The 27,799-nt window shown below is 36.1% G+C and overlaps 2 protein-coding genes across 2 annotated transcripts in view; one reads left to right on the top strand and one right to left on the bottom strand.

Moving 5' to 3' along the window:
- Positions 1-690: 690 nt before the first annotated feature.
- On the bottom strand, positions 691-12,132 carry LOC111053521 (39S ribosomal protein L30, mitochondrial). Its single transcript, XM_022340424.2, has 3 exons — positions 11,870-12,132; positions 4,263-4,395; positions 691-1,046 (listed from the first exon to the last, which is right to left on the bottom strand). The coding sequence occupies exons 1-3, from the start codon at positions 11,998-12,000 to the stop codon at positions 762-764; spliced, it is 549 nt and encodes a 182-aa protein (XP_022196116.2). The 5' UTR covers positions 12,001-12,132; the 3' UTR covers positions 691-761.
- A 221-nt stretch (positions 12,133-12,353) lies between these two features.
- The window catches only part of LOC111056604 (ATP-binding cassette sub-family F member 1), a 32,863-nt gene continuing 17,417 nt past the window's right edge, over positions 12,354-27,799 (top strand). Inside the window, exons 1-6 of the mRNA XM_039433251.1 lie at positions 12,354-13,589; positions 14,469-14,524; positions 16,690-16,830; positions 19,091-19,191; positions 23,275-23,500; positions 26,698-26,930. Of these exons, the coding sequence (XP_039289185.1) occupies positions 12,773-13,589; positions 14,469-14,524; positions 16,690-16,830; positions 19,091-19,191; positions 23,275-23,500; positions 26,698-26,930 (1,574 nt within the window). The 5' untranslated portion in view covers positions 12,354-12,772. The remainder of the gene's footprint in view (positions 13,590-14,468; positions 14,525-16,689; positions 16,831-19,090; positions 19,192-23,274; positions 23,501-26,697; positions 26,931-27,799) is intronic.

The following is a 27,799-nucleotide window of genomic DNA, read 5'->3' as shown; positions in this document are numbered from 1 at the left end:
CAAATTTAGTAGGTATGTTCAGTTGGCCCTTTAGAGGCGCACTAAGAAATCTTTTGGCAATATTTTAACTCTAAGGGTTGTTTTTAAGGGTTTAAAGTTCGTCTTTTAGCATGTATATTCTTCTTCTCCCAATCTCTTAATTATAATATTGAAATTTCCATATCATATGTTACTATAGAACTATAATCTAGATAGAGTACTTCTTCGAAACAGTTGTTAACTGGCAACTAAATTAATAATTTTGTCAGTTTGGCATTAAGTTGAGTTGACTTTGTTAGGTTGGCACCAAGTTGAAGATTTAAATGCATTTATCGCGGGAAAATTGATTGGGCACTGCTACTTCAATCCTGGGAATATTATATTACTAGCCGTCAGGCTCGCTTCGCTCGCCATATCCGTTTAGCCAGACGTTTAGTCTGGACCCCCGACTGGATTGTCCTAACATGATTAAAAATGCAGGCGAGCGAAGCGAGCCTGCTAATCTCATTCTTGGACGATCCAGTCGGGGGCCCCCTGGCTAGACGGATATGGCGAGCGAAGCGAGCCTGACGGCTAGTATAAATATATATGGAGGGTTGAAACTAATCAAACCACAACTAGTTTCATTGTTTCGTATTTATTTGCTTCAGCCAAAAAAATTGATGAATCAATGAACATGTGGAGGGTTGAAACAAAAAAAGCCACAACCAGTTTCATTGTTTTACAATTATTTTATTGGCCTATCACAATTACAAACTAAATAAATTATCTCTACAGCTAACCTATTCCCAAGGATTAATCCACTTGAGCCTTGATTGTTTTCTCTTAGTGTCTGAGTCCAAATGCATTGGGTCGTTGATGAACTTTTCAGTCTGCTCCAATCTTTTGGAGTCTATTTTTTTGGTGATGGTGAACTCACCCCATTCGTTGAGATTGCAGTAGTTGATATCTTCAGCGGTTGGTTCACCGTTTATAAATTTGATGGGCGTGATCTTGACTAGGTGTTTGATCCTGTACAGCTTGGCATTGAATTCCGGGATGTTTTTCACAGCTACCACTTTAGAGATCTGAAAACGAAAGTATACATGAATAAATTGAACCAATAAATAAATGAATTAACACGTGAGTAGTCGCACGGACTTGCAGATCGTCAGTGGTCGCGCGTGAGCATTTTGCTCATACCCCTCACCCTTATGGCTCCCTAGACAATAAACAGTTGGTTTTGACGATGCTCTTTCAATATTATTTATCAATTTCAATTCTTTCTCGAAGTGTTTTATGTTATTATATACTGTTTAATAGTATATAATAACATAAATGGAGGAGATTCCAGTTGCGATCGGAATGTTGAGGTGAGAAGACGTGTCGGCGAGACTCAGTTATTTTGTTGTATTTTTGAAATAGTTTAAAGTGTGTTTTGGCTGTGAAATTGTACAAGTGTGAAGGATATTGGCACAGGAAGTATTCTACAGTTCAATAATTTCCTATACATTCATAATACTCTCATTCTTTCGATAAATTGTGTGAAATATTTAACAAAGAGCAGCTCTTCCATTATGAAGGGCTCTAAGTCGAAAAGTGGCTGTGGAGATGGTGGGGATGGGAGAGGTTCAGTGCCGGCGAGGGGATGCAGTGGAGCGGATGGCGGTGGGGGTGCAGGAGTTGATAGTCATAATCAATTATTGTTGGAATTTATCAATTTTATGGGATAAAATAATCTACTCATGAATGGAATGAATATACCTTCTTTATTTGACTCATTTTTTGACATCTAGATAGAATAAAAAGATGATGAAAGATTAAATCAGAAGATGGAATATAAAATAGGAAGATAATACCTATATATTGAAATAAGTCAACGTTAATTTTGTCATCCTCAAACTGTTCAAGATTGTCTAGAGGACAGTCACAGCGAGGATAACATGAGCTGCCAACCTTGGAAAACGAAAATTCCCAAAGCTACATACAAAATTTACAATTGTGCGGCAAATTGCCGCGGGCGCGACTACTCGCATGTTAATACTGAATAAATATTTCATGGCTATGGAAAATGAAAATGCAATAGACAAAGTCAAATAATAAGCAGTAAACACACAACGGATATATAAAATAATAATTTCTCTGATTACCAATGAATTGCAACCAGAGGAGTTTATTGACAAAACATATACATAATTATTATATAAATAAAAACAGGAAAAACACGACATAGATAGATTAAAAACACTTAGAAACTTACATTAAAATCAGAAATTTTCGAAGGCTGGACTACCTCTTTACTTACAAAAAGATGTCATTATTCTGTTGGTGAATTTTTTGAATAGCGTCAGTGTTCATCTGTTTAACTGTAACAGCTTTGTTGCGACTTGTGTTGGACCCCGTTTTAATAACTGCTATTTATCAATTGCTACTGTTTATTACTATTTGCCAATCTTGTTGTACATATTTTTTAAAAAAATATTATTTTGACTATATTATTATTTTTAATATAGCTTGACTTTTTTAATTTTATTGTATTTTGACGTTTGTTACAACACTTTGTGTTTCATGACAATTAAGGATTATTAATTGATTGATTGATACCTTTCTCGACCATGCAGAGAATGGTGCAGTAAAACTGCACTGGCTATCGAAAATTTCCGATTATAATGTAAGTTTCTAAGTGTTTTTAATCCATCTATGTCGTGTTTTTCCTTTTTTAATTGCGCGTCGACGTATATACAAGGTTTTTGAAAATTTTGCATTTCAAGGAAAATATAAACGGAAAAAGGAGCCTCCGTCATACGCCAATATTAAAGTAAAAATCTGGTGTGCCGCACTCACACAACTTTCCTTGCCGTTATGAAAATTGATCACCTGACGCTAGTGTTCCCGCGCATCTCAAGTCTACTGTTCAAAGATTTGAGCCAGCTGGTGATAGGGCAATAACGCTGGAGACACACGAGGTCTGCTATCTATTCATAGTGAATCATTTAATAGAATCAACAGTTGCCAACAGTTTGCAATTGAATAATCACATTTTCTCGAATTTCGAGCTTATTTTTAATTTTAGATGAAAATGTTACTGAACATTAATTGTAGAGATTCTCATGCTCAATCTTTTACACTTGGAATTTTTTGTTTAAATTGTATCTGAAGTATGATAATTGGAGATCTAAAATCAAACTTTGCATAGATGGGGCGCAGCTTCTGAAATTTTTACAGATATGGGACTTGTGGTAGTTGTTAGAGCTTATCAATGACTATTTTAGGTATGAATTTGATCAAAATCGTTGGAGCCGTTTTCGAGAAAATCGCGAAAAACCCTGTTTTCGATAACATTCTCGCCATTTTAGCCGCCATCTTGAATTGCATTTGATCGAAATTGTTCGTGTCGGATCCTAATAGTGTAAGGACCTTAAGTTTCAAATTTCAAGTTATTCCGTTTATTGGGAGATGAGATATCGTGTACACAGACGCACATACACTCATACACACACACACAAGCACACACACACACATACAGACCAATACCCAAAAACCACTTTTCTGGACTCAGGGGACCTTGAAACGTATAGAAATTTAGAAATTGGGGTACCTTAATTTTTTTCGGAAAGCAATACTTTCCTTACCTATGGTAATAGGGCAAGGAAAGTAAAAATCAGACTATAGAATTATTCATCATAAATCAGCTGCGTGATTACAGTGATTACAGCTAAGTGATTACACAGATGTGTGGAGAAGCCAGTCTTTTGCTGTATTTCCATAAGGTCTATAGTTTCAATAAGTTACTTGTGGATGAGAATACTGCGTGAGGTCTACTGTTCACAGAACTACTAGATTTCGAGAGTAAGTAACAATCAGAGATGTTGAAAAACTTGTTTTATAAGGAAATAAAAAACAATGTGTTGGGCTTATGTAGGCTACTTGGTTCTATATTATGATGCAATGATCATTGAAATATATTATAATTTTGATTTGTGATTGTCAATGTAATAAATGAATATATGAAAGTGAAGTTTGGTGTGAAAAAATAGGACAGAGACCTATTATGGTGATTCATTAGATTATCATATTTTGGTGATAAAATCAATAAAGTGAAATGAACATTTCATCCATGATTCACGCACAAGTCAAGGGTATTTGTGGGCATCATCCTAAGACATGGGTATTTACTCACCACAGTGGCTCTCAAACTTAGGCTATGTCGTATAGTCTAAATGCAAGTCCCTATGGTTCTTGACATTTCAATAACTTAGTTCATGCAGCATCAAAAGAATCTGGAAATATTTGAAATTTTATACCTTTGCATCCACTCCCAATCCAATGGCAGTCAATATATCTTTCAATATCCAGTGGTTTCCAGCAAAAGGTTTTATTCTTTGCACCATCCATAATTTCGGAGGATCCATTTTTTTATCCACTTCATAAGGAGACCTGAGAAATAAAAATAACTTTTATTTGTAAATTCTGATGCCGCATCTACATGTTGGCCCAACGAAGGCCAACGCCGGCCAGCGCCAATGTGTGGATGGGAGGTTTGCCAGCGCTGGGCTTTATTGGCCAACGCTCCGATTTTTTCCCGAGCGGAGGCCAGCCCAGCGAGGACCAACAAAGGCTAGCGCTAGGGCAAACTATCAATCCAAACTAGTCAATGTGCTCTGCAGTTTTGATTTGTATACTGTTGTGGCTGTAAACAGTATATCCAATGACCGATATATCCGATGACCAATGTTTATTGTAAACCAAATGGTAATAAATATATTATTATTATTATTATCAGTATACTGTTGTCCCTGAGGGATCAGGTTGGAACTTCAGCTCCTTTGCTTTGAAGTTCATTCCTCATCCCGTCTCAGGAAGTACTGGATCCCCCAGTTTCTGGCGCAGGTTCACATGGTGAAGGGAAAATGATAACAAGGGGGAACCATAGGATACGGATGACTGTGTGACTCCGTCCCTAGAAGTAGCCTGGATTATGGAAGTACGGCTGGGTGAAGGCTCAAGACTATGGGAGGTTCATGATTTGATCGAGTCACCTCAACTCTCAGTTATAACGTGCAGATATACCTGCTTAGGAAGCTGAGACATATTGTCTGCAGAGACTACCTGTTATCAGCTTACCATTTCCTGTTTCACAGTCACATCGGATATGGACTACTGCTGTGGGGACACGCACCTTCTTGTCACTATGTGCTACTACTGCAAAAGAAGGCAATCAGAATCATCTCTTTTGCAGGACATAGAGATCATTGTAGGTCACTTTTCAAGGAACTGAAAATTTTCACCATATACAGTCATTATGTTCTGTCCTCCTTGATCTATGTCAGGGACAATCAGCATAAGTTGGTGAGAAGAAACGAAATTCACAGTCACAACACTCGCCATGATACCAATCTGGAAGTTCCTCGCAGCCGGTTGGCCAGCACGCAGAGAAGTTTTCCATCAGCTGCACTAAGATTTTATAACAGACTCCCAATTGAAGTGAGAAATAAACCTCGCACTAGATTCTGCTCTCTCATCAGACAGGCATTAATGAATAGACCAATTTATTCATTGACTGAGCTGGCTGAGGAGCCACTATTTTAAAACTGTTTTATTCATTGACTGAGCTGGCTGAGGAGCCACTATTTTAAAACCTTTGACACAGTCTGTCTGGTACCCCCAGTCAAGGACGAAGACATCAAGTATCAAGTAAGTATCAAGTATCAGTCTCTGGGAGAAGCTGGGCACAGTGAAGTCTCCGGTGGAGTTTCGGGGTAGTCAGAGAGAGACCAGACTATGGGAATCAGTGTACCCCAGTGACTGGTAGTGAAACACCCATAGGCCAGACTGTGAGACTCTGATAACGCCTTCGTCTTTGGAAGTAACATCATAGCATGTCAAAAAACCCTCTCACAGGTGCTTCTTTCCGAAATCCTCGCGTCCCCTTTTGATCGCCTGTGTGGTGGACGTGCCAACGTCTACCCTGGAGACGTATACAATTGGGAACTAAAAGTATTTTTTCTGGCCTGTAGACGAGTTAGAGGATACATCAGGCTTGACCAGGCCAACGTACCGCCTGAACTGTATAATGTTGGTTGCACTCAATGCAGTCGACCATGTGGCTGAGCGGATTGATACTGCCTTCGAGGATGGTGAGTCTCTTGCTCTTGCTCTTTGTGATCTGAGCCGAGCCTTTGACTGCGTGGACCATGGCAATCTTCTTAGAAAGCTGAGCTTTTATGGTCTTAGAGACTCTGCCCTTTCCATCTTGGGCTCTTACTAGCCCAGTCAATGAAGGTCCAAAAAAGCAGTTTCGATCCGAAAATTAAATAAAAGCTGAATTTCCCACCATCGATAGAACCCTCCCAGAGGGTCATTCTCCCAAAAGTCCCAAGAAATCCCCTTGGAGCTTTCCGCCCCAGCCCCCTAAAACATGAAAAATGCTGGTAAACACGGAAAATCAATTATATCTGTAACCATTGATCGGAAACAGTTCTATTATATGTCATTCGATTTGTTACATTATGGACTACAATATTAGTTATATTCATTTTTCCATTAAATTTGACAGTTTCTTGATAAAATAATATATATGTAAAAATTTAGGGGGTTTGTGATTTGATTTTTTTGTTTTCTTCCATTAACTTCGAAACAAGTGCTCTTGAAGGAAAATGAGCCGAATAATTAATGTAGCCACTCTCATTGCAAATCCATTGATGTATATTGTTATGTATTTGCGATTCGATTTGACGCCGTGGAAGGGGAAACAGTCGACGCGGAACGGCGCGGCTGACTCTCAGCCATATTAAACAGCAAACTGGAAATCAATTATCTCTGTAACCATTGATCGGAAAAAAATCTATCATATGTCATTCGATTCGTTACATTATGGACTAAAATATTAGTCGTATCCATTTCCTCAATAAATCGAACAGTTTCCTTGATAAAATAATATATATGTAAAAATTTAGGGGTTTTCCGATTTCATTTTTGTTTTCTCCGATTAACTTCGAAGCAAATAATCTAAAGGAAATTAGACAAATAATTAATGTAGTCACATTCATTGCGAATCCATTGATGTATATTGTTATTTATTTGCGATTTGATTTGATGCTGTGGAAGGGGAAACAGTCGACGCGGTACGGCGTGGCTGACTCTTCACCATAGTAAACAGTAAAATACAGTAGTAGGCCTACGGTACTGCTTTCTAAGTTGCATCTTATTCACACTATGGCGCTCGAAACAATCAATTTTGTCTATTGTTTTGACATTCGATGAAACTAATTTTTCACATTTTTATTCTCTAAATTCTCTAAAATCATTTTGTTGTTATATATGTGCTAAATCATGCATTCTATGACAGACAAAGATATTGTTTGCAACCGATAAAATAAATAGTCATACTATTACATATTTAAAATATGTGTGTATGATCATAACTCTATGCTAGAATTTATCATAAGTTATGAATGTCAAAAACTGAGATAAATATAATAGATTACAATAGTGTTAACAGTGGCAATTTCCTGAAAAATCATAGCGTGCAGTGTTTGCTGTTTTCTACTGTTAATATTCACATTTTCACAAATGTTTCACATTTAACCACAAAGTACCCTACCGTATAAGATTAATAATTGAAAGATGATTCATCATCTTCTATTATTTTTGTTAACATATCGATTTTCCACCTCCACTCGCATCTTGTCATTCATTACACAAGGTTGGCAGAAGCTTTTCTTTGTGTCGATTAATGTTGATTGAAATTGATTTTGATTAGGGCACCAAAAGAATAGATCATTTTCTATTTGAAGCATTCAAATTAAATCTATTGAACATGATTTTTTATGACTTAGCATTCAAAGATTAAGTTGGGTGAAGCTATTTGAAAAATGTACCTGATTATCAATTTAATGGTTTTATACCATTCTAGTTCATTGTGATCATTGAAGGGTTGAAGTGATGAGTTAGTTCAAGTGAATTCTAGTACACAAGTATATTGTGCTTATAATGGGATCTTCTTTATTTTCTATTGATGTTTTGCTCCAGTAGAGAAAATTTAAAATGTTGGTTTTACATTTTATAAGCTTTATAAATAATATAAATTAACGGTAATATAAATTTGATAAGTTCAGTATTAAATTAATCGATGTTGATTTTCATTGTATCGCTTTGTATCAATGTTACTTGCACTGTTTGCAATTCATCACTATTCTCTCAAGAATTAGTTTTTTATGAATTTCATGATCTGAAAATTGAAATTCAAATGCTATTTGGATGACGTTCACATTCCACTGGTTTTTTTTACAATAATTGTTACGTTGAAGAGTAATTCAATCCATTTGGAAGTAAAAGGGAATCACAGTGCGATTTGAACAGTGGATAGTAACTTTGAAATGCAATTGCTCAATTCATTTCGGCTTGATACTATCATTTGTAATTAGAGTTGAAATATGCATTGTATATAATTTTTATATTTCAGTTTGACTAATCTTCTATCACAGTCTCGCTTTCATTCATAAACATGATAATCCTAAATACGTTGATTACCTTAAAGATGTAGCTTATCTTACGTCGAACAATGTACAATAGAAACAATTTCCATTAAATTACTATTATTATGATCATTGGAATTTCTGCCTGTGATTGAGAAAAAGTCATTTTATGAGCCTTGAAATTCGTACCTAGAAAAAGTTGCATTATTACTAGAAATTTTGTTATTTTCACTATTTATTATAGCTACTGTACATTGATTTTTGTAATAATTATAGAGATCAACTACTTTATTCTGAATCAGGATAAGGATAAATAGGGAAATTATGAGATGGGGATGACATCCATATTTAAATTTACATAGCATCAATTTGAAAGCTCTTATAATAATGATTTAAACGGAACTGCGATTCTGGCTTGGTATTGCCTCTTCATGTTCAGTAAGAATAGAAAGCTTCAGAGTAATTCGTTCTCACTATGTATAATAGATAATATTGGTGATATTTGGTACCATTTGTTAATATTTGAACCGAATGTGCAACAAATTAATCTACTTTCAGCTTGAAAATTTTCAACTTATCAGGAGTACAGTGTTATCATATAGTATCTCAGGTGGGCCCACCCTTTTATTTTTTTTTTGTTCACGTGATCTGATGATATTCATTCCATTATCAAGTATTTAAATTATAAAGAGTGATGAAACAAGATAAAATGCAAGAAAAGCTATGAAAAGAAATTTTGAATCTTCATTTTTCACAAAATAAGGATAAGATGAAGGAGTCGGACACATAATATATTATGAAACTTCGTTGAAAAAAATTAAATTCTGAATTTGCACTCAGTCAAAATTCTTTTTAGCTTTGACCATAGTCACCCCATTGCAGTCAAGATTTTGGTAGCGTTTACAAAAAAAATACAATAAGATGTACAACTGAAACTCACAGAACCTCTTTATTACATACCAGGCTTAGTCACACAAAAATTATATGCCAGGGACTACATCTTCATATATTTGGACCGAGGAGTTTAGAAAATAAAAAAAGGATCCGATTTTTTTTTTAAAGAAACCATTTTGACATTGGATTATTGTTTCATATGTCAAAATGATCACAACATAGTGGAGAATAAGTGGGTATTTTTTATTTCATAATAGCTTTACTCGTTTCCAAGAAAATCAATATAATAACAAATTTTCAAATTTGACTATAGTCACCCCTCAGGACCATAGTCACCCTGCTTGACGGTATATCAGTATACTGTTGGTCCTGGGGATCAGGTTGAAGCTTGAGCTCCTTTGGAGTTCATTCCTCACCCCGTCTCAGGAAGTACTGGATCCCCCAGTTGCTGGCGCTGATTCTCATGGTAAAGAGAAAATGATAACCATGGGGAACCATAGCATATGGCTGACTGTGTGACTCCGTCCCTACAAGTAGCCTGGATTAAGGCAGTACGGCTGGGTGAAGGCTCAAGACTATGGGAGGTTCATGATTTGATCGAGTCACCACAACTCTCAGTCTCTGGGAGAAGCTGGGCACAGTGAAGTCTCCGGTGGAGTTTCGGGGTAGTCAGAGAGAGACCAGACTATGGGAATCAGTGTACCCCAGTGACTGGTAGTGAAACACCCATAGGCCAGACTGTGAGACTCTGATAACGCCTTCGTCTTTGGAAGTAACATCATAGCATGTCAAAAAACCCTCTCACAGGTGCTTCTTTCCGAAATCCTCGCGTCCCCTTTTGATCGCCTGTGTGGTGGACGTGCCAGCGTCTACCCTGGAGACGTATACAATTGGGAACTAAAAGTATTTTTTCTGGCCTGTAGACGAGTTAGAGGATACGTCAGGCTTGACCAGGCCAACGTACCGCCTGAACTGTATAATGTTGGTTGCACTCAATGCAGTCGATCATGTGGCTGAGCGGATTGATGCTGCCTTCGAGGATGGTGAGTCTCTTGCTCTTGCTCTTTGTGATCTGAGCCGAGCCTTTGACTGCGTGGACCATGCCATTCTTCTTAGAAAGCTGAGCTTTTATGGTCTTAGAGACTCTGCCCTTTCCATCTTGGGCTCTTACCTTTCTGGAAGGACTCAGCTTGTCTCCCTCAGTGGTGCAAACTCCCGGACACTTCCGATAACTTTTGGTGTTCCTCAGGGATCGGTGCTGGGGCCTACATTGTTCCTTGTCATGATAAATGACCTCGACGACCACGGTTCCTCTCTGATGTTCGCCGATGATGCATCTCTACTGTCATCGGGTGCTGAGCTTGAGCGGGTTTTGGAGGCATCTGCGGAGCATCTTCGATCTGCCACTTCATGGTTCCTGGCTAATCGATTCCAGCTGAATGAGGACAAGACCCAAATGATCATCTGCAGCTTGTCACATGAGCCGCGTGACCCTCAGAATCCAGTGAAGCTGCTGGGTTTTGTCTTGGATAGCAAACTCAGCTGGAACAGTCATACACAGCAAGTAACCAGTCGACTCTCCCGCATTTGCTTTCTGCTGCTCAAGATGAGGGGCCTGGTGACTGAGAAGTACCTGATAATGATGTATCATGCACTCTTCCATTGCCACATTACCTATGGCTTGCTTCTGTGGGGTCATTCAGCGGGTGTTGCTGATGTGCTGAGACTGCAAAGGAGGGCTATAAGAATTATAACAGGCAGCAATCATCTTGCCCACTGCAAGCCCATCTTTGCTCACCTTGGTGTACTGACTGTCTTCAGCCATTACATCATCCTGTGCTTGGTCTATGTCAAGAAGATACAGCATACTCTAGCTGCCCGTAGTGACATCCACTGCCACAACACCAGGCGCAGTGAGCTGTTGGATATCCCCAGGAGACGCCTCCACCGATCACAGGCCAGTTACAGGATTTCAGCCCTGAAATTCTACAACAAACTGCCTAATAGTCTGAAGCAATTGGATGAGGCCGCCTACAGGAGAACCGTCCGGAAGCTACTGTGTGCAAAGGCATACTACAGTGTGAACGAATTTATGGGTGATAATTTGAATTTTTATTGAGAGCGTGAGCACTGGATCACTGCCATCTGAACTGTTAGTTTTTTTCATGTGTTTGTACGTGTTTTGATTTTTTGACGCCATCGATCCCACAATTGTGGGTAATGGATGAAGCTGAAGGTATTAAGGTCAAACTCTTCCATGATAAGTTAACGTGTGGTGTCGCGGCCAAAACCATGTATACTGTTGTGTGAGTAGTGATTTCTGAGTTGATAAAATAAGGAGTTGGCACTAGCATTCAAAATTATATTCTGATTTTAAATAGGTTAGGTTTTGATATCGTCCCGTGTAGCGATAGCTTGCCGACGTTGGCTACCGCTGGTCTATGGAAACACTGGTCCCTGGTCATTATTATGATACAAAACAATAAACAATTCAAAAAACAGACTAAACAATTTTTTATTATTAAAAAGTGTTTACTTGCCTGGGATAGTAAGTAAAGCCATGATGCTTTATGCCGCCTTCCCATGATTTTAGAGCACGTATTTTATACTCCCTAGAAAATACCCGAAAGAAATCTTTACCAATAAGATTGACACAATTATTAATATTCATAATTATAAACGATAAACTGGAAAATGAACAAACAATTCAAAAAATAATTCTGTAAATGTATGTTGAGATTGAGGTTATATCAATCAAGATACTTCCATTTATTTTTTTTATCAGCTGGCTTTGGTCTTGTCATGACCATTTATATTTCATTTTTGTTTGAAATGAATGCCTCAGAAGCTTAGAAATGTGATTTTCATCTAAAATTTCATTCAGGATTGATATATCATTAATTTATTCCGGATTAATAATAAATAAAATTAAAATTAATAAAAAGAGTCTAAACAATTACTTTTTCTGACTTGAAATATTGTTGGATATAAGAAAAGACCACGAAATAGTGTAGGCCTTGAAAAACTTGAATCCTTTATAACCTCGAAATATCATCAATCATTGCAAGTCTGCACCATACGTTCTACAAAATACAGTTTAAAACAATATATTCAGCAGAATTTACAGTATAAAAACAAATTATTAAATAGTATAGTACTCTTTGAATAATCCAGGGACAGTGATTCTACTCAATCAAGTTTCTATGTCTCCATCTTCATAGATTGTGTGATACTGAATAAGTCTGGTTATGAGTGCGTGTCTAGACAATCTGTTTGGTAATGTGATGCAAAATCATGTCAAATATCTTATCTTTTAATATAATTTAATTTATAAATCTTTTGATCGAACGGTTTTTTTATTTACCTATCATTGAATTAATCATTCTTGTGCACCACGGTATTTTTATCAGTTCATTGTTACGGTTTATTTCTCTTTTCACAAAATGCCGCCAAAGAAAAACAAGGCTTCTAAGAAGGATGATTTTCCTGATGAAAATACAGATGCAGGAGTCAAAGGTAAGGGCAAGAAAAAAGGTAGAGGTAAGAGAGGTGATTCCAGCGATGATGAGAAGCCGATAGTTGAAAACAATGTAAGTGATGAAGAGAGCCAATCAAAGGCCGGAAAGAAAGCAAAGCAGAAAGCCAAAAAAGAAGATCCACCAACCACTGCCAATGGTAAATCAGATCAATCAGGATCTAAACCAGCTGCCAAGAGTAAATCTACTGTTAAGAAAAAACAGAAAAAAGGTAAAGGTGATGATTGGAGTGATGATGAAGATGAACCAAAAATTAATATGCTTGCTGCTAAAAGTGATGAAACGGACAGTGATGACATTCCTATTGCGGAAATGGCCAGAAAAATAAAGAAGAAACAAAAACCAAAAATTCAGTTGGAAGAAGAAGAGGATAACTCAGATGATGGAGATTTATCAGAAAAAGATGATTTTGCTATTCCTGAAACAGTAACTTCAAGAAAAAAGACATTTCTTATCCCCAAGAAGGATGATAGTGATATTTCGGATGAAGATAATGAAGTAGAGGATAAAGTTGATGAAAAAACAAAGAATGTTAGTAAGAAACCTGCTAAAAAAGATAAAAAGAATACTGAGGTTGATGAAATTACTGAGAGTCTATCCAAAGTCGATTTACCCAAGGAAAAGGAAGTGAGTACAAGTCAGTCGAATTCTTTGACTGAAACTCGTCCAACAGATCTGGATGCAACTTATGTGGTCGATCCATCAGAAGAAGCTCCTCAGCCTGGTGAGTTTTTCAATTTTATGAATCATTTTCTCTTTATAACTGATATAATAACAAAACTCCGTCCAATAATAAATAATTTCATGTAGCCTAGCCAAAGGCTTGAACATTTCCATTCCAATATCAAAACAGGAGTTCAAAACCCATCATCATCAACAAAAATAAATGAGTCATTTATCGTGTTTTCAGTGTTGAAAAAATATTCAATTACTCTCACTAAAGAACATCATACACTCATTGTTAAAAATGTAATAATCTTATCTTTAAATTATGGTTTAGTTTGAAGTAAGCATTAGTACTATATAAGCTCTTAAAAATTAATTCAATTCTTTTCTATAAAAAATTATGGTGATGATTTATCAAGCTATAAATCAACTTGAACACTTTGAATTTACACCTGGCTTTGCGTGAAGCATTGCGTCAAGAATTTCAAGCATTGTCTCTGTGAGAATTCTTCACTCACATAAGTTGCAAAAATTATCATTAATTCAACTTTACATAAGATGAGAATATCCACTATGCATTTATTCACTAATTTATTTATACAATAAGTATAGCCTACCTTATCAAAATGATAGGGAGAGGAAAAATAAGATAACCTTGTGCTATTCCTTTCCCAAATTCAGATAACTCATAGACCGAAATAGGTCAAGTCTTGTACCCTTATTCAATGTCATTATTTCAATTCAAAGCATTCTTTTCCTCAAGTATTTTTACAAAGTAGATTTTCAAATTTAGATGCTTCAACCAGACATAGAAGAAATATTTCACATTATTATAATCAAAATAGGAATTAATCACATATTAAAAATATAATTTTGAAGAATTAGCCTTCCGAAAAACAAACTTAATTCTAACTTAATTATGTTTGACTGTTCACAGATTCAACTACGGCAAAGAAGTTGACTCATAAGGAAAAGAAAAAGTTGAAAAAAGAGGTGAGTCATCACATTATGTGAATAAACATTATTTCTGAACTAGTATACCATGAGGATTATTGTGCAAGTAATGGGTTAATCATAGGCTGTATAGCACCCACCAGCTCAGCTCTACAACAAGAAACACCACTCTTATTCAATTGAAAAAAAAAGTTTGAAATTTTCTAATTAATTGTGATTGATTCAATTCAATTTAGAAGTATTTTTTTTTAATTTAAAAATGATTTTTGTGTGTTCTGAATTTTAAATTGAGTGTGTAATTGAAGAATGTTGAGTGACACATAACCTAGCTACATTTGGACTGTTGTCTAACTATAAGAATTGGAACCATTTTGGGCTTATAAGCCTGTGGTACTTTACTGTAAGTTGAGTAATTCTCATTGATTAAATAAATAAATAAATAATGAACAGTTCTCCAAGGGTGTGTGCACACAGAGTGGGATTGCGGTCAGAGCGGTCTTAAGAGGGTATAGGCTAGATCATGGATATCCTTGAATATGGATTACTTTTTTTATGGATATCTTTGTATATACTCTATAAATCCTTTCAAGACCGCTGGAACACGGAACGACTGACCGGTCTTGGTGTTCAAACACCGTAATCTTTTACGATACTATATTCCGTACAAAATTACTTTTGACTTAGAGGAATATGCGGTGTAGAGAAATGGAGGAAGATCAGCCAATTACAGTGATGGATATAGAGTCATAGGTAGAAGCGCAGTTGCCAGTTTGTCGATTAGACTCAGTCGACTCAATGCTTTCAGAGAGTTTAATATGATCGCTTGAATGCTCACTTGAAATTGGAGAACGCTGGCCGGTTCAGAACGGTAACATCGCCGCCGTTGTATCTCTACCGCTGTATGCCTTCTATGCTGCCCATGTCCCTCCCAAGTCAAAAGTAATTTTGCACGGAGTATAGTTTCAAACTTCAAGCCGTAAGGCTATATAACTATAATCATACTATATAACTATAATATACAACTATATAACTATATAATCATACTATATAACTATAATCATACATAAGGATGATTATTATAACTCAACTCCGTCATCTATAGCACATCATTCGACAATATTTAGGAATGCAGTTGCAACTGATATTGAAGACTAGTTTCACTTGTCCCAAATTTGCTGATTTTGTGATAACTTATTTATTTTCAAGTCAAACAGCGCTTTTTCCCCACATATTAAGCTCACATGGGAGCATTGTTACAATGTCCAGTCCAAATTCTTTTATTTTTATGGATTACTGACTCAATATTACCATTTAAAGCACATTATTTCTGTGGGTAGAAGACACAAGCTGATAAGTCATGATTAGTAAACTTCAGGTTTTGGCATTGTGCATAAAGCTCACTAAACTTATACTAGTAGTTCTGTGAACAGTAGACCTCACGCAGAATTCTCATCCACAAGTACCTGATTGAAACTATGGACCTTATGGAAATACAGCAATAGTGGCTTCTCCACACAACTGTGTAATCACTTGTCAGCTGATTTATGTTGAATAATTCTATAGTCTGATTTTTAATCCAATATTTGCGTATGAAGGAGGCTCCTTTTTCCTCTTATATTATCCTTGAAATGCAAAATTTTCAAAAAACCTTGTATATACGTCGACGCGCAATTAAAAAAGGAACATACCTGTCAAATTTCATGAAAATCTATTATCGCGTTTCGCCGTAAATGCGCAACTTATAAACATTTGAACATTTAAACATTAAGAGAAATGCCAAACCGTCGACTTGAATCTTAGACCTCACTTCGCTCGGTCAACAAGAGAAAATGCAATATGAGCATTGGGAATATTCACTGCTAATTTTTATGAATGTTTAATTCTCTTTGCCATGGATTATTGATTTTTTTCAAAGTTTTTTCTCAAAATCATTCACTTAACAGATCGGAAGTAATATTGTTGAATGATTATCAATTAGAGTGTAGTGTATACACTCAATATACATCACTCAATTTGTACTTGATTAACCGTTGTTGGAAATCCTTACAACCCACCCCTATTCTACGATACTCCACTATGTAGCCTGTTACTTTGTATTTGTGTTTGATTTGTACTTTGTTCGTCTTTTGATACGGTATTATTTTGTATAATTTTGAAATTTTAAGTGTAGACCATTAATACTAATTTTTATTTTTTGTCTGCAGTTGGAGTACCAGAAGCAAGTGGAGACCATGACGAAGAAGGGAGGTCAAGGTCATAGTGACCTAGGAGAGAACTTCACAGTTTCGCAAACACAGAAGTCTGTAGGACAGCTTCAAGCTTTAGAAAATGCCGTCGATATTAAGGTAGGCTACTTATTTATTCTTCATTCAATCATACAATACATCATCAAAATGATAGGGAGAGAAATGTAAGGTAACCTTGTGCTATTCCTCTCCCAAATTTAGATAGGGTTACACATAGTCCAAAATAATTTCTAGTATTGTAGTTCTTCACTTCACAACATTTTCAGTCCTTAAATATGTTCACAAAGTAGATTTCCAAATTATTTAGATGCTTCAAAACCAAAAATAGATCAGATATTTCATATTATTATCACTTGAATAGAAAATTCAAATTCAAAATGTTTTTATTGCCGTGGACAAATACATGTTATTGACAAAGTCATCAGATAAACATAAACATACTTTTCACATACTCAAAACAGAGAAATACTATCACAGTTCCGGTACTTAGTCTCTTCACAGTTATATACAGTCATATTTCTAATTGGCAATACCAATATTATAATAGACGTCAATAATATTAACATCAAATATCAGCTGCCAACATCTCATCAATCGAATTAAAAGCCCTATCTTTGAATAGTTTGGAAATTGCGTACCTGCTCGATCTAGAAAAGATATTAAAGAAATAATTTTGAAAAGGAACGAAAAAACAAACTTATTATTTATTATTCTATCTGGAAACGGTGGAAACTTAGATAATAATGATTCTATTATTCTATATAAAGACTTGGATAATATTGATTTATTATTTAACTAATGATTCATTCACTTGGACTCACTCCCCAATTGATCAAATTGCGACTCTGTGATGATTGGCTTGATTGCTTTAAATCAAATCAAATCAAAATCTTTATTGCCGAAAACATTGAACAATGTTATAACAACGTCAGTAACTGAAAAATTACAACAGAGCATGAATAATAGGCTACAAATTATACAAATAATCTTATCTAATTTATCCAGTAAAGCACGCTGCACACAGGAACATTATAAGGTGCGTACACACTTGTGCGCCGCGAACATGTGCCTTGCGCTCTTCATCAGATGTTGCTGTGACTATTATATCTGTACTCTACTGTAACTGTACCGATACAGATATAATCAGCTGGTGATGAACGCAAGGTGTGCGTTCTCGCACTACTTCCGTAAACAAAGCCGTAGTGCATTCGTGTGACGTCAGCACAGGTAGGGCTCCTACACCAATCAAAACACTAGCTGATATAGATCAGCTGAAATCAACAAAGTTTTATTGGTGTAGCAGCCCTACCTGTGCTGACGTCACACGAATGCACTACGGCTTTGTTTACGGAGGTAGTGGCTCTCGGCACAAATCTATACGCACCTTTATAGTATCGGCCACTATAGTCCGAGAGATATTTCAATTTATTAAAAACACACAAAACAAGACAAAACTAAATAACAAAGAATTACAAAACAAATGAAATGTTACAAATATAAAAAAAACATGGTGTTTGTGGTTGGGTGTGTTGGAGAAGAGAAAACAAAAAGATAGGAAGATACCCAGCCAACTATGGTTTCCCATGTAATAGGCAGGCAAAGAAGAGAAGAGAGAAGTGATGAGGAAAAAAGGGAAGGAAGAAATGGGGGGAAGGAAGAAAACAGAGGAATAGGTACGCAAAATAAAGGTAAGCGAGTCCACTGAAAAATGAAAAAAACTAATGAAAAAACAATGCTGGAGCAGAAATCTCGAGTCATATATCTAAATGGAAGAAGAAATTACTGTATGTTCAGTTTTTTTATAGTACCAATATTACTTTTCACTCGGCTCTTTCTCGAAGACAGAGAGGCCCGATGCTCTTTCCTTCACTAATCACTGCCACTACCTAACGGCATTCTCATGATGTTTGTTTTAGTTGTACTTGTAACTTAGAATTGTATAGAGGGTTAAGTGTAAGAGAGGACCGGCTGCGCCCTAACTTCGCCCTCCTAGGTCAAAAATAAAGGATTCAGTGATTAATTCAATTAATCCCCCCTACTTGTGTGTCAGCATCCAATTGTACGCAGCATGCTTACTCCACTACTACACTCACTCTGTCCATGCTACAAACTGTGAACGGACAAATCGGTTTCCCCTCTTCATGTTTAAAGTAATATCTCTCGGACTAGCTGGGAAACACAAAATTGGAAATTTCTGCAACTCAAATGGTACATGTTTATTCCCAATACATTCATATGTACAATATGTATACGTAGAATTCTTATAGAGTCAAGTCTTCATTCCATGGATTCTTTATTTCTTTTCACTATTTCTTCCGTTTCCTCTTCAAATCATCATTATGTGCTCTCCGTTTTTCAGGTTGAGAACTTCAGTATATCAGCCAAAGGCAACGATTTGTTCGTCAACGCCAATCTGCTGATAGCTCACGGTCGAAGATATGGTCTCGTTGGACCCAATGGGTGAGTCCTGACTGAAGATTCCATCTCATGTGAAGAATCGCAATTGAAAGTCAATCATGAGTGATGATTCCGAAATTTGGGAGATAATTTATTGCGAATTACAATATTTAAAACATATTACAAACCTTTTATAATATGACATATCATTGAAAATATAAGCTAAAATATACGTTAAGCCGTCGGTCCCGGCTGCCTAAGAAGCAGTCGTTAGGTCATGTCAGTTGCGACCTGAAAACTCTGACACCAGACCTGAGCCAGCCAGGTCACACGATATTATCATTATACTTGAATAAAATTTAAATAACACATAAAATCTAGGCATCAACAGCAAAAAGAAAATCTTTTAGATAATTGGATAATTCTAATTTTTCTCAGGAATGATAGATATTTAGATATACCTACATTATTTCTGGTTGGCCGAGAAACGGCATCAGACAAGCCAAGAAGCTTGCGAAGTGCAAGATATCGATGTTTTTTGAAATTCTAGTAAACATTCAAAATCACGCAAAATAATCTCTGGCTCAATTTATTGCAAAAGTTGAAATAGTTCTTCAAACTAGAAAAGCACTCTTAATGGACCAGAATCCTTCTTGAAGTTGCATTGTACAGTATTATAACTGTGCATTTTGAATTAAACACCTAATGACTTACTAATTACTAATCGGCACAAAAGAAACAAACACACAAAACCTATTCTAGAACATGGTACGCCATAGTGGAGTAGGTCAATTTCCACACGAAAAACATTAAACATGAAGAAGACACATTATAAGAAATTTCTGAAACTAACCATTGTATGTAATTGTAAACTATCCAATATTTTCTGTAATTCATAGTAGTAGTAATATAGTAATCGTTTTTAGTTGATAATTTTTCAGCTTTTTATTAGTCTCATCACTATATCTTTAAAAATCAATTTGTAACGATAGCTTTGAATGATATTTGAGTTTATAAGTGTCATAATCCAACCCCAATTTATTTTGACAGTGCAATATCAGTTTGTTGATACCTCATTCTAAATAGCTTAAATAAAACTCAATTCATTTGAGATGTTGGCTTATTAATTCCAATGTATCAACACACTATTTTGTTATTTCAAACACCTGCATGAAGTCAATAATTAACTGCATGGTAGTGTTTGAAATACTTGAAAAATAAATAATGTTTCAATTCGTTCCTTTTTTCAAATGATAGATATTATTTCCAGTATTCTACAACCATGCCTCCTGCAGGGTTGGGATTTCAATTCATGAATAGAGAGTCCCACACAAGTGTTTGATCACATTGGATGCACATATATGTTTCAGCCTAAATGGTCGACTCATTTTTCAAATCAATATTTACTGAAATTATTTTTATCCATTTTAAAAAATTGGTCCATCATTTTATAATAACCATGTAGTTGGTACATGCCAAACATTATTTGATCAATCACTTGAGATCATGCATGCGCAGAGATAAGAAACAAATCCTGGAAAGAGCCACAGAAAGACTTTGTGACTTGCCTGTAGCTGCTCACACTGAACGCCACCAGCAAGTGCACGCGTTCAGTATGAGTGTTCCTAAAGGTGCGTACAGAATTACGCACCGCGAACATGAGCAATTCACTTTTAATCAAACCTCATATAGAATATATTTGTAAACGCTTAAAATTTATTTCCTTTATCTTTTATAAAGTCCGTAAAATATTAGACATTAAATTACTTAGGGTCCTTTACTTTGCCTATGTTCAATCGGTGCTGCAATATGGGTTAGTGGTATGGGGAGGAGCGTATGATGTTTTCATGAATAAAATTTTTACATTTCAAAAAATGATAATAAATGCAATTCTTAATAAGCCAAGGGCTTTTTCTAGTAGTGAAACATTGGCCGAATTTAAAGTGATGACAGTACGTCAAATTTATATAAAGAAACTTCTCTACTATGCATGGATGATGAAGGATGAATTTACAGTGGATAATAACGTTTCTTTGTATAACCTGAGAGTTACATCTCATAACATTTATAATATTAACTATTCAGATTTGACAATAGTGCGAAGACAATTGGGGTATCTTAGCTCAAAAATAATAAATATCATGCCAAATGCATTGTCAGAATCTCTTTCTAATAGGGGGTAGACAGAGGATGGAACAGATAAATAAGTGGGTGATACAAAAATTTTTCTTCGACATCAGTCAAATATTATAGTTACTAGTAATTTATTGTTAACTTCGATTTTTTGTAGCTTTGATTATATTAGTAAATAAATTTTTATATTGTCTAAACAGCGGATACTCTCACCATAGAGAAACAATAGCGTAAGTAGATATCCCATGGTATAGGGAATTTATGTCGCAACTTTTACTGTTATCTCAAGCCGATTACTGTCGATTATTGACAATTTTTACTGTTTTGTTGGGGTGAAAGTGTATGAACGGCACGATTTGAGAGACTACCAGCGTCACACAGCTGCATGGGAAAGAACTACGTGGACTATCGGCTTGGGATAATAGTAAAAGTTGCGACATAAACGCCCTATACCATGGGATATCTAAATTATACTATCGTTTCTCTATGCTCTCACTCAGCGGTCAGGGTTTTGCACTTGCTGGGTGGTGCCATGTAATTTTAATTTATTTGTAAAATAGCATAATATTATAATCTAGAATATTTCTTTTGTAAGTTTTTATTTTGTATTTTGTTTTTATGGGCAATAAAGATGTTTAAAAAAAAAAAAAAAAATCAGCTGATTCCAAACTTTTTATATTTGTAACTTACCGTTTCTGTAAAATTTACAGATATAATCAGCTGATTAATAGTGAATTGCTCATGTTCGCGGCGCCTATATCTGTACGCACCTAAAGGCTCTTTCCAGATTTTGTTTCTCACTTGCGCGCTTGGTCATGTAGGCCTATGATCTCATGTGCACTTGCACACACGTGCATCCAATGCGATCATACTGTTATAGTGAGGCCCACGTTATAATGGCAGTGTTTGATTGGCAATGCTATTGCTATCCTTTTCTATCATTCAACAAAGAACCTGATAGCGCTATCTCTTTTCCGATTTGCTCTGTTGCCAGATCGCTTTCAACAATGTAGAATTAATATTTTACAAAATAATTCATCTTAATTATGAAAATTTATCATGAAATTATTGTAAAATATAATTTCTTGGTCAATAAAATATAATTATTATATTAAATATTATTATACAATACAAACAAAATACAATTGTATTTTTGGGTTCAAAATTTTATAAAATAACTTGATTAATTCAATATGAAGTGATACTTAATATAATATACTATATTTAAATATAGTTGATGTTTTAATTTCTCTAAATTCAAAATGTTTAGCTTATATATTTTTTTTAACGAAAATTGAACTTGAACGATTTACAGTAGAAACATAACCTATTTTTTAGACATTTTATTAATTTATCAAAATTTGGGATTGGAATAGATTTGGGTCAAGCCTGTTGTTCCTTCCTAATAATATTTATATGATTTGTGATTCTGTCCACGAATAAATAAATAATTGATTATTTCAAACGTGGATGAACAATTAATATTACATCAATAAACCTGTATCAGCTACCATATTTAGAAGGCATTGGCTAGACAGAGGATCGGCAACGTTGTTTAGAAATTTCTTTAATAATTGAATATTCTCTATTTTAAAAATAACTGAGTGCTATAAATTATTGTTATTCTGGTATTTGGAACATCTAAATTTAAAAGAATGGCTTGGATAAATATTTTAGGACTGAAAATTTTGTAGAAATTTAGAAGACATAACCTCATTTTGGACTTTTAATGTTACCTAAATTTGGGAGAGAAATAGTACAAGGTATTCTTAGTTTTTCTCTCCCAATCTGTTCTTCATTGTAAAAAAAGTAATGAATAAAAAATCTTTCCCAACTGCCATTATAACGTGGACCTCACTAAAGCTTGTTAGGCTCATATCTGTGTGTACATGAATTGTGTCGTCCTTTATGGAAAACAAGTATTTTACAATGTGCTACCTATTTCAGAATATATAGCCTACTCTTATTACAACATTTCTAGTTGATTGAATAATTTCTGATATGAATTCACAGTCATGGCAAAACAACCCTACTGCGTCATATTGCTTCGCGCGCTTTTGCCATTCCGCCGGGCATTGACATCCTCTACTGCGAACAGGAAGTGGTGGCCGATGATCTGTCGGCAGTCGATTCTGTGCTCAAAGCTGATGTGAAACGAACCAAACTGTTGGATGAGTGCAAAGACCTCGAAGCCAAACAGGAGAAAGGAGACATGACTGTACAGGAACGTTTGAAAGAGGTAAACAGATTTGGTAAATGTATTTTGTGACAATGATGATGAAACTTGTACCCAATATAACCTGTAAACTGCCGCATGAATGTATTTGTGATGAAAATTTCACCCAATATAACCTGTAAACTCAACACTGTTTATAATGCCACATCCACATGTTGGCCCAATGAAGGACAATGACGACCAGCGTCAGTGTGTTGATGGCTGCTTTGCCATCATCCGCCTTTGTTTGTCATCGCTCTGATTTATTTTTTAAAGTTTCAAGTTTTTATTGGGTCAGTTGAACATAGAAGTTACATATAGCCATGTCACCATCACATTGAAGAAACATACATTAAATTGCACGTAATTTTCGAGTGAAGACCAGCCAAATGAAGGCGAGTGGCCAGCCGAGCATCCACAAATAGTTACATCGCAGTGTGAATGGCAAGCTAGTAAGTTTGGCCATTGACTTGGCGAGCCACTTGGCGAGCGACTGGGCCAACTTGTGGATCAAGCTATTGAATAACTTATTAATATGAATTGTAGTTTGTTCCTAAGACTAAGACAAAATAATAAGACAAATTGTTATTGTAATATCTTCATATATTATACGATTTCTTTTATCATATGCTTAATTTTATATCATAATTTATCTTTTATTTCACAAATGTTATATTATTGTTATTATTTTTTGACGTGCTCATACAATGTAAAGTTGTTCTGGCAATAACGACTCTTGAATCTTGAATCTTGAAAAGCATTAGGTATTACGGCGCGGCGAGGCAGAACACCTCTCTTCAACGAGAATGTCTCTGTCAATACAAGCCACAAGCCAAAATAAGTAGAATAATTATTATATAAATTACTAGTTACCCTCTTTATACTTTTTTATATAGACAAGTTTCAAAATCAAATTTTTACTCTCAGAAATGGCATGAGTGCTTGAAACTAGTTGTGCTCATATTATAAAGTATAAAGAGGGTACTAGTAATTTCTATAAGATTGAACAATTCATGTCGCCCTATTAAAATACTTTATAAGTGAAATAATGCATTAAATTGAAGTTGCTTTCTATGACGAAACACTATATAATAACTTTGTGAAGTTCTGACACTGTGTTACTAGTAAATATTTGAAAAAACACTTACTTTTTTTGGAGTCTTGAGGAATGCATTTCACTCCTGAAGAGGAGCTTCATCAGCCTGATGAGCCTGATGAGGCTGATGAAGCTCCTCTTCAGGAGTGAAATGCATTCCTCAAGACTCCAAAAAAAGTAAGTGTTTTTCAAATATTTACTAGTAACACAGTGTCAGAACTTCAACAAAGTTATAAGGAATCAATTGTAAATGAATGGTAATAAATTATTGGGTCGATTCGTGAAGCGACTCGACTGATGGTACCATTAGTCTGTGCTCGTGACTGTGACAGTTGTCGTGTGTGAGTCGCGCACACAGACTAAGAACAACGACTACACATTTTAGGAAGTAATTGAATTTATTGGACAAGGAATTTGGAGATCAACAATTCATTGAATTCTCAATGTATCACTTTGAATACATATGGATCTACATCCAGATTCTCCTGCTGCATTGCGCCTTAAATCCAGAAATCCTTAAATCCTGGCTTTACCCCTATGAAGCAGGATTTGCAAACTCCACAGCACAGAAGTGGTCTGGTATGTAGGAATCTCAGGAGGTGAAAAATGAGGAGCTTGTGTCTGATCCAGGCAGCAGAGTTCCTGGATTTGAGTTGCCCCGACAGCAGTGGGTTCGCCTAAACAAGTTCAGAACTGGCCAGGGAAGATGCTATAAGAGCATGCATATTTGGGGATTTGCAGAGTCCCCCAATTGCGAGTGTGGAGAGACTCAAACCATGGACCACATTGTCTCATCATGTCCATTGTATCATTTTCCTGGAGGGTTGCCTAGATTGCACCTGGCGGTTGAGGAGGCTGTGCTCTGGCTGAGGGAGTTGAACGGCATTTGATGTTAATCCGAAAAAAACTGATTGTTAGTTGTTAGTTTCATTTATATTAATTAATATTTTATGTTATGACAAATCCAAATTGGTAGGCTCCATTTTTTACTCTTGACTTTTGTTGCCCTAACCACTGCGAAACCATACGCTTATATATACTTTGAAACTTGATTTGAATTTTTGTATACATAGTATTATTGCAGTTCAATAGTACAGTAAAATATATCCACTCTCTACAACAGTAAAATATATCCACTCTCTCTTGTGTGACTATCAGACTGACTGATTATGTATTCCTTCATTTATTTATCACATTGTGTACAAAATACTTTACATGAGGAAAGGTACAACAGGCTCATGCCCAAGACTGTCCCATTTGTAATTTATACCATACTGAAAGAATCAAAATGTAGGTTATGTCACTTTCACTTCTCAAAAAACAATTCACACTCTTCAAAGCTCATAAGAACCATCTTTGTGTATTATTTATTTGATATACGATATATTATAAGTTGTAATGGTGTACACCCAACAGGCGTACACCCAAAACTGTTCCAATCTCAATTTATTTCTTAACCCTCAATTACACGCATAGCGGCATAGCGTACCGCACTTCTGCATATTCGTTCTTTTAAGGTGGCTTCAATAGCTACCATTTCCCAGTGCTTCCACATTTTCTTTCATCATACCTTTCCGTAGTAGATGACAGTGTTGGTGGGAGTCTGGGAGTCGTTTCCTATTTAATATTTCCCTAATCTTAAAACAGGTCCTGATGTGACATAATCTCAAAAACATGGTGACGCCACAGAATATACAGAATGGAAACTTGTAATCAATCGCCTATCTAACCAATGCTTTTTACATGACGCCAATATTAAACACGTCACGTGACCTTGGGAAGTTCCAATCCTGGTCTTCTGATTGGCTCGTAACAGTGAACGAGATCAATTGATCCGGATCTTTGAAGTGATCCGAACCTACCATCAATACTATTACAATGCGGCGCTTCCTAACAAGATGGCGGATTTTAGCGTCAGGGTACTAGCCAAGTTTCCGTACTGTATGTATACTGTGGTGACGCTTTTTCAGATGTATGAAGAGATGAAAGCTATCGGGTCCGACTCAGCCGGTTGCTATTCAATATTTTCTGAATTCCAATACAAATCCTGAATGTTGAAAACAAATCCTGATTGATTAAAACAAATTCTGATATTTCCTAGATCTTAAAATTATGCTTGTTTCAGGTGTACGAAGAGTTGAAAGCCATCGGAGCCGACTCAGCCGAGCCGAGGGCCAGACGAATCCTGGCCGGTCTGGGTTTCTCCAAGCCGATGCAGGACAGAGCCACTAAGAACTTCTCGGGAGGTTGGCGTATGAGGGTGTCACTGGCCAGGGCTCTCTTCGTCGAACCCACTCTGCTTCTGCTCGACGAACCTACCAACCATCTCGACCTCAACGCTGTCATTTGGCTGGATAAGTGAGTTTCCTTTCCATTAGCTTGACCATTTCCTGTCTACTGGCTTAATTATTATTATATACTCACCAATCATCTCGACCTCAACGCTGTCATTTGACTGGATAAGTGAGTTTCCTGTCCATTTTCTGTCGACTGGCTTAATTATTATATACTCACCAATCATCTCGACCTCAACGCTGTCACTTGGCTGGATAAGTGAGTTTCCTGTCTATTGGCTTAAACATGTCTATTTTTTAACGCTGTCATTTGGCTAGATAACTGATTATTGTGAGACCGGCCGTTTTTACACTAAGGGTAACCGTCCACTGGAACCGTATTCAACCGATCCGTTCGGCCGTTGGATCGGACGAATCTGCCGGCCGTCAATTCGGCCGAATATGGTCGTCCATTGGAACCGTTCACGTCAGTCTTGTTGCCAATTATTGAATTAACTATCATAATCACCAGAATTTTTCATAAACAATGATTATATTGAGATTTTGAAAATTGAATAAACAAATGTCCACTAAATTAGTTATTCATTATTAAGCAATCTTTGTTCACAGGTTCCTTTGAACATTACGACGATTGTATCTTTTGTCTCCCATATCTCATAATGGAACATGCTCTTGAACCAAACTTATCAACTTTTCATTGTCCATAGTTACAACTTTATAAAACCGAACAATTTCAAAAAACAAAAACAAGAAAGACTGTGAAACAATTTTAGGTTAGGAACACTTTGTTGTCTTAGCTCGACTAGTTAGTTCGGCCGGATAGAGCCGGAAAATCCCATTCAATTAGGATCGAAAACTTTATCGGCCGAAGACGGCCGTGCACGGAACCTGTTGCAATGGACGAGCATCTATAGCTTTCTTTGTTGGTGGATC

This window comes from Nilaparvata lugens, chromosome 7, assembly GCF_014356525.2.
Source record: "Nilaparvata lugens isolate BPH chromosome 7, ASM1435652v1, whole genome shotgun sequence".
Classification (NCBI taxonomy): Eukaryota; Metazoa; Arthropoda; class Insecta; order Hemiptera; family Delphacidae; genus Nilaparvata; species Nilaparvata lugens.
Note: the sequence above shows the minus strand (reverse complement) of the source record. Positions and strands in the feature narration are given on the sequence as shown.

What these genes read in the sequence shown, in the direction of transcription:
- LOC111053521 (XM_022340424.2), bottom strand. Translation starts at nt 12,000, where the DNA reads ATGAATATTAATAATTGTGTCAATCTTATTGGTAAAGATTTCTTTCGG. An exon ending in GGCTTTACTTACTATCCCAG is followed by an intron (nt 4,396 to 11,869) that starts GCAAGTAAACAC and finishes TTTATTTCTCAG; the next exon opens with GTCTCCTTATGAAGTGGATA. An exon ending in GATTGGGAGTGGATGCAAAG is followed by an intron (nt 1,047 to 4,262) that starts GTATAAAATTTC and finishes TTTCGTTTTCAG; the next exon opens with ATCTCTAAAGTGGTAGCTGT.